Genomic DNA, 9,882 nt, shown 5'->3' with positions numbered 1-9,882 from the left:
AACAGTTCCGGCAAGGTGAACGGCCCCTCTCAGGGACGCTATCCTATCCTTCTCCACTGCTTGCCCTCACTCCGTCCAACGTCCTCGCAGGCCCTAGCTCTCGTTACACCCAAAACCGGACTGCAAGTCCCACAATGCCACTTGCGCAGGCGCACTTCCTTTTCCGGCTGAACAGCGCTCCTGTCTGCCGACGTGTTTTTCCGGTGGCGGAGCGGCGGGTTATCCTGTACCCAGCAAAATGGTGAGAAGGGTGAGGGGCGTTTGGACCAGGACTGTGAGGACCCCTCGGGGGCCGTCCCAAATCCCGTCTCTCTCGCAGAGGCCTCGGACGCCCGTGATCCAGGGAGCGCGAGGCTCCCATAGCCTCCGGCTTGGGCTGAGGGGCGGGATCGGGAAGCCCCCTGCCGTGGACCCCTGAGGCTGAGGTTTTCTCTCTCTCCAGTTTTAAGGGCGGGGAACGTGAGGTGCATTTTTAATGTCGTGGCGCTTTTATCTCTCTTACTTGTGATCAGGCTGTTCTCTCTGTCTAGACGTTTCTTCCCCCTGCCGCACTCGTACTCATACTACAAGGCCCTGGGCAAATGTCACCTTGGTGAAGTCTTTCCAGCCCTTTCAGCCGGTTGGCCCCTCCTTGGAGCTCCCCCATCCTCTGTAAAGACTTCTTGCCACGTATCCTGGACTTCATTGTTACCTGCCACGCCTCCTCGTGACCACCATCTGACGTGCCTCTAGCCCTGAAATGATGTCTATTCATCTTTGTATTCCCAGTGCCAAACACAGGGCCTGCAACTGGAGGCGCAATAAATGGCAGCGATTGTCTTTATCATTTGGGGAGGGGCGAAGAGCATAAATGTTTACCGAATTGAAGTCCAGTGTCTCTTACAACAATGGGGTCGATTTACTTCTCTAGAGTTGTTATGTTCAGGACTTTAGAAGCGGTGGCTGGTGGGTGACAATGGAAGTTAGCATTTGTACGGAACTGTATGTTTAGAGCCCTCTTTCATGGGCATTACCTCATAATCGTCCCTAAACTTTGAGAGGGAAACAAACACCTATCGAGCCAACTACTCTATGCCAGGCAGTAGCCAGATGCTTTGACATTCATCATGTTTCTTTTTTTTTTTTTTTTTTCGAAGCTGGAAACGGGGAGGCAGTCAGACTCCCGCATGCACCCAACCGGGATCCACCCGGCATGCCCACCAGGGGGCGATGCTCTGCCCATCTGGGGCGTCGCTCTGTTGCGTCCAGAGCCATTCTAGCGCCTGAGGCAGAGGCTACAGAGCCATCCCCAGCGCCCGGGCCATCTTTGCTCCAAGAGAGAGACAGAGAGGAAGGAGAGGGGAAGGGGTGGAGAAGCAGATGGGTGCCTCTCCTGTGTGCCCTGGCCGGGAATCAAACCCAGGACTCCTGCACACCGGGCCAACACTACTGCTGAGCCAACCGGCCAGGGCCTCATCATCTTTCTTTTTTTTTTAATTTTTTTTTTCCTTTTTTTTGTACTTTTCTGAAGCTGGAAACGGGGAGAGACAGTCAGACAGACTCCCGCATGTGCCCGACCGGGATCCACCCGGCACACCCACCAGGGGCGAGGCTCTGCCCACCAGTGGGGCGATGCTCTGCCCCTCCGGGGCGTCGCTCTGCCGCGACCAGAGCCACTCTAGCGCCTGGGGCAGAGGCCAAGGAGCCACCCCAGCGCCCGGACCATCTTTGCTTCAATGGAGCCTTGGCTGCAGGAGGGGAAGAGAGAGACAGAGAGGAAGGAGGGGGGGGTGGAGAAGCAAATGGGCGCTTCTCCTATGTGCCCTGGCCGGGAATCGAACCCGGGTCCCCCGCACGCCAGGCCGACGCTCTACCGCTGAGCCAACCGGCCAGGGCCCTCATCATCTTTCTTAAATCATACGTCACCCCGGTGAGATGTTCTAACTCCTTGACTGAGACTCGTGTTCACCCAGTAGAGCCAGAATTTTAACTGATGTCTTTTGCCTGTAGATCCTGAGATTCCATAATAGCGTAGTGAGAAAAATATAAAATTAGAAGTTGAGGTCTCAGTACTGGTCCAGTGCCTACAGATGTGTGTCCGTAAAGCTCCTAAAATTATAGGCAGACTTTTTCTTAATATATGGTTTTTCTCAGGCAGAGAGTCCAAACCTTTCATCACCATTTTTCCACAGTGGTCCGTAGCCCCAGGAAGTATTAGGGGCCATCAACCTATAGTTCATTAGTCATCTTCTGTGTCCTGGCCTGACTGTCAGCCGCCCATCTTGTCTCATAATTAAAAAGATAAAGTGCCACCTTAGTTTCAGATGTAATTGTTGTCACTCCCAAACTGAATTGGTTGATGTTGGTTCTGAAGGATTTCCGCGTTTCGCAGGTTGAAACAGGCCCTTAAGCAGTCACAGCAGCAGGAGGCTCCTTGGGACCCTGTCGTCCCCCCCCCCCCCCCCCCCGGAGCTGAAGTTGTGGGATTCTTTAATGGTTCCGATCTCATGTCCTCTCCTAGGAGCTCGAGGCCATGAGCAGATACACCAGCCCAGTGAACCCAGCTGTCTTCCCCCACCTGACCGTGGTCTTGTTGGCCATTGGCATGTTCTTCACTGCCTGGTTCTTCGTGTATCCTTCCACTGAGCAGCAAATGGGCCTGAATCGGTGATGTGGGAAACTGAGGCAGAAACCGTGAATGAACCCTGCCAATTTTGACCTGGTGTGGGGCTGGAAGGAGGTCCAGGGAAGGCCGTTGGGGTTCAGGATTAGGTTGTGGCATTCACTTTCAAGTTCAGGTGAGTTCAGTTTGCTCTTCAGATTTCTAGGGCAGTAAGCAGAGGACCTGGCTGGACTGGACTCTGGGGGCAGATCTGAAGTTGGGAAGGTGGTATAGAGAGAGCTGCCTCCTGGTGTCAGCAGCTCTGAACACTAGTCTTATTCCACCATTCATTGCTGTGTGACCTGGGGCAAGTGTCCTAACCCCTCTGGGCCTCATTTTCTTCCTGGGTCATAGAGGGGTAGTGTGGAGCAACAGAGTCTAGGTCATCTCTTGGGCCTCTGTCTGGCTGCACCAAGTCGACAAACCTTGCAGAGAGCCCACAGCCCAGACCTTTCCCCCAGAGTTGCGGGGGCCGTGCGCCCTGCTCCGTACAGCCAGTCCCTTTGCTTCTCCTGAACCGTCTCGGCAGTTACGAGGTCACCTCCACCAAGTACACTCGGGACATCTACAAAGAGCTGCTCATCTCCTTGGTGGCCTCACTCTTCATGGGCTTTGGAGTCCTCTTCCTGCTGCTCTGGGTCGGCATCTACGTATAAGCTCCGAAGGGTAAGAGCCATACCCGGGCGGGACGCTGGAGCAAGCTCCCAGGCCCACAGCACTGGGTGCTCGGGCCTGCACGCCTCCTCGGTTCACGGAGACAGACTCAGAAGGACAGACAGGAGCACCAGACCCATGCGCCTCCTTCCCTGTTCCCCAGTGGGGGTTGGAGCCCAGGGAGACCTACGTTGTCAGCTGTACATTCTGTCTGTGTACAGCCCTCTTTCACAGACATTACCTCATAACCATCCCTAAACTTTGAGAAGGAACCCAACACCTGTGGAGCCAACTAGCAGGTGGCAGCCAGGGCCTCGGCCGGGCTGTGGGAGGACTTCCCATGGCCGTGCCTCTGTGCTCTTACCCAGGAACTCGGACAGGCTATTGAGGAGGGGGCCAGAGGGGGTATAAGGCTCACCATTTGCCGCAAGGAGCACTGTTTGGATTAGTCTGAATGTTTTTGGCCATTGAAATAAATCTTGACTAAGTGATAAAAGAACAAAATACAGGTAACCCACCAAACAGGTCATGAGAAGGATCTAGCTTCTAAGGGGGTGCCCGGGAGCTTCGGGGCTCGGTAGAAAGCGGGTGGGAAGGAGATCTCTGGTCTCATTTTGACACCCCTCTCCTTTCTTAGGTTCCACAGGGCAGCTTCACCGAATCCCTGCTTTTGTAAATTAACTTTTTTACTGTTGCTGGAAGTGTCCCGCCTGCTGCTCACAATAAAGGCAGATGTGTGACCATCTTGTCCAGTGCCCCTTCTGCAGTGGGAGTGGATGCTGGGGTTGGGACCTACCTCATCCCCAGTCCCAGCCCTTCCTGCTTCTCTTCTGCCTTCCAGACGGTTCCTGCTGTGGGTACCTGCTCCGTCCCTGGGAGGGCACGGGTGGAGAGGTGTCTAGTGCTGTGGTTGAAGGCTCACCTGTGGACGGGAAGGGGCAGGCCTACCCTCTTCTGCTGTTTCTAGAGCGGACTTATCTAGGAGCCCGCACCAACCAGTCTGCCCTGGGCCAGTCCTCTACTGCAGATGCCACCGCCCTTCCCGGGCTGTGACCTGGGCAAGGCTAAGCTTGTCCCTAGGACGGCCACTTTTGAGCCAGGTCAGGCAGTGGGAGGTTCCTAGGGTGTTGCTAAGGGAAGGGGTTGCTGAGTCCAGTTCCCAAGCCTCGCATGAGGCTAAAAAGGATAGTGGGGTGTACAGCTTCCATCGGCCAGGGAACCCCAAGAGTGTGTTATCTCCTAGGCCCTCAGGCGACTTCATCGCCCACCAGAACAATCTGAAGGAGAGACGGGGGCATGCTCAGATACAAAGCTGTATTTATACATTTATTTATATACGTGTATTTACTTGGGAAGAACAGAACAGTTCAGGGGACAGGGAGCAGACAGGCCCAGGGCTGCTCCCCTCGGCCCGCTCCAGTCAGAGTTGGTACACGATAAATACGACTCAGAGCTTGGGGACAGGAGCGGGGGTGGGGGTGGGGGGGTGTTAACAGGGAGGGAGGGTGCTCTATGCACACGCAGGCTTTTACGGGAGAGAGAACGAGGGCAGGGGTCTTGTGCATTGACAGGCCCTATGTACAGCTTGAAGCTTGGGGGAGATTAGCCCAAAGGGGAGCGAGAAAGGGAGAGCTGGCCTCTGGACCGTGGGCGGGGCTTGGAGCCGAGACCCACTCAGCAGCACTCGCAGGTGGCCTCTTCCCCTCCCTGAGGCCCTTTCACCTTACTGGGCTGAAGGCAACTTTGGTCCAAGGTTTACCCCCCTCGAGCAGCTCGGAGCCCCTGCTTGGCCCCAACCGGGCACTGAGGATCCGCACCCCAGGCATGGAAACAGCCAGCTGCTAACCAGATTGGGGCTATGCTGTGTCCAGATGGGCTCCAGGGGGCAGTGGAGGGTCACTTTCCAGTTAAGAACTGAGGGGCCGCAGTCCGAGAACACCCCCCCACTGAGGAAGCCCCAGCATCCTATCACAAAGGAGTGAGGCTCAGCAGTTTTAAGGCGTTTAGGGAGGGTCCCCCTGTGGGAGGAGAGAACAAAGCAGCCCTAAGGCTGGGCCCCCTGCATGGTATGAGGGCCACGGGATTCCTAGTCAGAATGAGGGAGTGGGGCCACACTGGGGAGGGGCTGAGCAGCTGGCACTCAGACCCCCACTGTCTCCCCATCCTTAGGGTAAGTGCTTTGAGAGCCACAGCGGAAGGGGGCCTGCAGTTTCAAGATTCCGCCCCGACAGAAAGGCCTCCCGTTCAGACAGAATGAGAGGTAGGAGAGGGACGAGGCCTAGTTCCCAAAGAGGTGATGGGCAGGACAGACGGGCGGTCCTGTCTGCATGTCTGAACCCATGGCAGACGCAGCTAAATGATTTCCGTACCCTATCCACAAGCCAGATGTGGCCTCGGTCTGCTGTAGGCACCCACTCGGACAAGTTAACATTGGCACTGAAGATAAGACTTCTGCCCTAACCTGAGCCCCCGTCCCATTCCTGGGGGAGGTTAGGCAGAGATGGGGCCGCTGCCAGGCATTGGTCCCTCCAGTTTGACTGTCCAGGCTCAGCAGGGGAGCCCTTGACTTGGGGCAACAAGGCCACCAGCAGACAAGAATGGAGGGAGGGGCCAGAGTCTTGGTGGTCAGGAGTGGGGTCGGTATCTCAAGGCCCCTGGGACGGGTCCGAGCCAGGGTCCGGTCTTTGCAATGTCATCCCAGGGCTCCGGCCCACATTGGGCTTTCCATCACCATCCTCCCACTCCTGTCTGGGTTTAAGTGCATTTTAGTAACTCATTAATAACAGCAAAAGCTATCTGTGTCCACTACCCATCAGCCCAGATGGCCTGCTGCCTTGCAAGGATTCCTGCTCCTCTGCCCAGAGAATGATGGGTCACCAACACCAGTGTGAGCTGTGGCAGTGCCCAAGAGCCCAGTCCCTGGGGCTGCGCCACCTGGCAGCTCACAGGGACCTTCCCTTCCAGGATAGTCCAGGTTCAGGGGGCCAAGGCCTACCCGGCCCACTGGGCCACTGGGCCAGCCAGGGACTAAGTGTACATGAGGCACTTGTCAGTCTCCAGCCCATCGGGGCTGGTTTCGCTGCCCCGGGAGCTCTTGGAGCCAGGCTCTCCCAGGGGGAAGAGACCTGGCCACACTTAAAGCTTTGAAGTGCAAGTCCAGCGTAACAGTCAAACCCCCAGATTCCACCACCTTGCCGCCCTCGGGTGCAGCTCTGAGCCTGAAGGCTGCCCACCCTCCACTAAGGCACGGTTCCAGCCAAGTCTCAGGGTTCCCGTCCAAGCCCCTGCTGGTCTCAGGCAGCCCGGTTCTCGGAGGCCCAGAATATGGCGCCCAGTCTCAAAAGGGGAGGGTGGGCTCTGGACAGAGCCGCAGGCTTCCTCTTGTTTCCAGGGCTCTTGAAGCCGGCCCTCCACCCCCCCCCCATATTTGTGAACCGGTCCCGTCCTGGTCCCTGGCTCTGGGGCGCATGGCAGGAGTGGCCAACAGGAACAGCAGCTCCAGTGTGAGGACTTCCAGTTTCACAGGCAGGAGGGCCAGGCCCAGCTCAGGCTCAGAGGGAGCGCCAGTGGATGGTGGAGAGCTGGTGGGCACAGGCTCCAGTGTAACACCATCGCGTCCAGTGTGGCAGGGGTGCCCGGCGCCCGGGCCTCGGGGTGGGCCGCCTGGGGAAGGCAGCTCAGTCACACAGGCGGTAGAAGCGGAAGTAGTAGTCCGTGGCCGGCCGGACCAGGGCCTCCGCGCTGCAGTTGGCCTGACCCTGATGGAAAGGCAGTGGGACGGGGTGAGGCGGCCTGGCTTTGCAAGGCCGGAGGCACACTGCCCCAGGTTCTGCCCTGAGCTCTGCAAACCGCCCTCCCCCAAGCCCCACACAGACGCGGTGCCTGTGCTCACCAGCGGTGCCACCTGGAAGTGGTAGGTGAAGTCCCGGGAGGACAGGATGGTCACCGGCCACTGGTGGGAAGTGCCCTGGAGAAAGGGGAGAGAGTCAGGATGGCCGGCCCCGGCCTAGCCAGCACCCCTCACATGGCTGTCAGCCCTGGTCTCTGCAGCACGGTGTAGGGCGGGGAGAGCGTCTGAGGAGGGATGGGAGGGAGCAGGCTCTGCTTTGGGGGGCAGTGGCAGCCACCTTCAGGCAGCCTGGCCAGTACCTGCCAGTCCATGGCTGGCCTCACCGGGTGCCTGCCTCTCTCCCCTGTGTTCTGTCCACTACGCTCTGGGCACATCAGAGTAGTTCACTAACCTCCTCACTGCAGCCCATTGCGCTGGCGCCTGCCTCTCTCCCCTGTGTACTGTCCACTACGCTCTGGGCACATCAGAGTAGTTCACTAACCTCTTCACTGCAGCCCAGTTCGCTGGCGCTGCTTACAGATGAAGAAACAGCTACTTGCCCAAAACCCCAGTGACGTGTCAGAGCGGGACAAACCCAGGCCTGTCACGCTGTCTCCCGGCAGGATAGTGTGAAGCCCGCCACAGGTGGCTTGCCCAACCCCTACCTGAGCTGGCCGTGTCTGTCGTATGTGTGCTCAGGCCTGGGCTCCACGTCCACACGGCACCCTGCCGGGCTGGCTGTCCCTCACTTTCCTGTGCTCCTTTCTCTGCGGGGCCCCAGGGCCCGGGCCTCCCAGGACCCTCACCCACTCCATCCTCCAGCCGGGTTACTTCCTGCGCATCTTTTCTATCTGGCTAGTGCACTGTTGGGAGGCGAGGCCTGTGCACACGCACTCCCGTCTCCATCTCCCCGCAACGGGGCCCAGCACGGGGCCTGCTACAGAGGAGGTCCCAGTGAATATTTGTTGACTAAACACCTGAAGGGTAGAAGAAATTCCCCTTAACTTGTGCTGAAAGTCACAACTTCAGGTCACGGCCAGTGAAGAACTAGACAGTGGCCTCCGGAACAGGAGGCCGCCCTCTGCATGTAGCCCAAGGGCTCCTCCAAAAATCAAGAGGGAACGGTGCCACTCGCCCAGCCTGAGCTGGAGGTCCAGGCTCCTGACCTGCTGGCCTCCCAACTCAGCCCCCACTACGTTTCCACCTCTGCCAACATGCCACGCTCTCCCTGCCTCCAGATCTCTGCACCTGCTGTTCCCCTGCTCCTGGGACATTGTCCCCAAATTGTCCTTCAGCGCTCATCCTAACTAAACATAATTTTTTTCAACAGCTGTCATGACCTGGAGACCAGATAAGGTTAGCTCTCCCTGCCCTGGGCACCCAGGACTCCCTTCTGTCCCTACCATTGCCCTCAAGTTAATCCCTGTGGGACCATTTTCTTCTGCAGGGCTCTGCCAGGGCAGAGCCGGGGCCGGAGACAGCAGTGAATGGTGCACACACCTCCCCACCCCTGCTCCTCCACGCACAGAGGCCCAGGCCCCCAAGTGTCCCTTGTGGAGAGGCCTTGACTCTGACCCCCAGCTCCCTTTCCTCACCCATGTGGGGGCCCAGCTGTGCTCTGGGGCCTGGCTGGCCCAAGCTCCCCAGCTGCCCCTACCTGGGTGTCCTGGTGGGTGTGGAGGCTCTGTGGGAAGCCCCCCTCCTCACAGGGCTCCTCCGACGTCAGGCTGCACAGCACCACGGACACGGGGAATGAGGAGCTGGGGAAGGGAAGTTAGCAGGGAAGTGGGCTTCCAAGGTCCTCCACCCCAGCCTCCCTCTGCAGCCCTGCACTCACCACCCCCACCCCGCTGACGCAAACCACAGAATCCTCACACAGCCTAAACATGACGCCTGAAGGTCGAGGTCCCAAACTGCTGCAAACCCTCCCCATCCTCCATCCCACACGGTCCTCAGGGTCTCTGTGACACAGCGGCCCATTCTACAGATGGGGAAGTGGAGCCCAGAGACGGCCAGGGTCACACCACCAGGGAAGCACAGAGCAGGCCAAGTTAGCACCCTCCGTGCCCTTCCCCAATGTCTCTCCCCTCCCCCGGCCGCACTCACTTCATCTGCAGGGTCAGGCTGAGGTGCAGTGGGGTGCTGCTGCTGACAGGAATGTGGTAGGTGAAGTTCCCAGGCCTGGAGGGACAGAGCTGGCTCCTCAGCTCAAGGCCACCCCAATTGCCCCCTCAGCCCCCGGCCTATACTGGAACCCTTCGGGGCCTAGAGAAGGACTGCCCCACCTTGTGGGGGGGGGGGTTCCTCCCTGAGCGAGGCATGATCTGGACATCGGTACTGCCTGGGCTCATGTCACCAGAGGAACCCTGTCCTTGGGGTGAAGGGAGGGGGCCAAGCCCACCTGCAGGCATCCCATGGGGCACAGTACTGGGAGGTGATGGGCATCAGATTCTCCAGCACCTGGACGGAGGTCAGGGAGGGTGCAGGGTCTGCAAGGAAAGAGGCTGTTAGGGCAAGGAGGAGGAAGGTGACAGGGCAGGACACAGACGGGAAGCAGCCAGGCCTTTCCTTGACAGATCTGGTTACTCACACAGTATGAATAAGTCATGTTATTCTTTCCAGCCCCCCACAGTGGCTGGGGCACAGCACCGTCTTTCTAAGCGGGCCTGGGACTAGCCCGTCCCCGGGAGCCTGAGGCCCGTCTCATGGACAGGCCCAGAACGCCCGGGGGCAGGGGTCTTCCACCTGAGGCCCGTCT

The 9,882-nt window shown here is 58.5% G+C and overlaps 2 protein-coding genes across 7 annotated transcripts in view; one reads left to right on the top strand and one right to left on the bottom strand.

Annotated features, from left to right (window-relative positions):
- Positions 1 to 107: 107 nt before the first annotated feature.
- TMEM258 (transmembrane protein 258) lies at positions 108 to 4,035 on the top strand. The gene is made up of 4 exons (XM_066251713.1): positions 108 to 241; positions 2,501 to 2,610; positions 3,171 to 3,307; positions 3,933 to 4,035. Exons 1-3 carry the CDS (start codon positions 239 to 241, stop codon positions 3,295 to 3,297), a joined length of 240 nt encoding a protein of 79 aa, XP_066107810.1. The 5' UTR covers positions 108 to 238; the 3' UTR covers positions 3,298 to 3,307; positions 3,933 to 4,035.
- A 716-nt stretch (positions 4,036 to 4,751) lies between these two features.
- The window catches only part of MYRF (myelin regulatory factor), a 35,894-nt gene continuing 30,763 nt past the window's right edge, over positions 4,752 to 9,882 (bottom strand). For 4 of the 6 annotated variants that reach the window (XM_066251684.1, XM_066251686.1, XM_066251689.1 and 1 more), the window contains 5 exons: positions 9,526 to 9,613; positions 9,231 to 9,305; positions 8,782 to 8,884; positions 7,188 to 7,262; positions 4,752 to 7,053 (listed from right to left, as the gene is read on the bottom strand). In XM_066251684.1, coding sequence (XP_066107781.1) covers positions 6,973 to 7,053; positions 7,188 to 7,262; positions 8,782 to 8,884; positions 9,231 to 9,305; positions 9,526 to 9,613 — 422 coding nt within the window. In that variant the 3' untranslated portion in view covers positions 4,752 to 6,972. The remainder of the gene's footprint in view (positions 7,054 to 7,187; positions 7,263 to 8,781; positions 8,885 to 9,230; positions 9,306 to 9,525; positions 9,614 to 9,882) is intronic. The other 2 variants (XM_066251687.1, XM_066251688.1) reach the window with 1 other exon arrangement.

Source organism: Saccopteryx bilineata, chromosome 1 (genome assembly GCF_036850765.1).
Source record: "Saccopteryx bilineata isolate mSacBil1 chromosome 1, mSacBil1_pri_phased_curated, whole genome shotgun sequence".
NCBI lineage: Eukaryota > Metazoa > Chordata > Mammalia > Chiroptera > Emballonuridae > Saccopteryx > Saccopteryx bilineata.
Note: the sequence above shows the minus strand (reverse complement) of the source record. Positions and strands in the feature narration are given on the sequence as shown.

Coding starts and splice junctions, on each gene's coding strand:
- TMEM258 (XM_066251713.1), top strand. Junction 2,611..3,170: donor TTCACTGCCTGGTTCTTCGT/GTATCCTTCCAC, acceptor CCGTCTCGGCAG/TTACGAGGTCACCTCCACCA.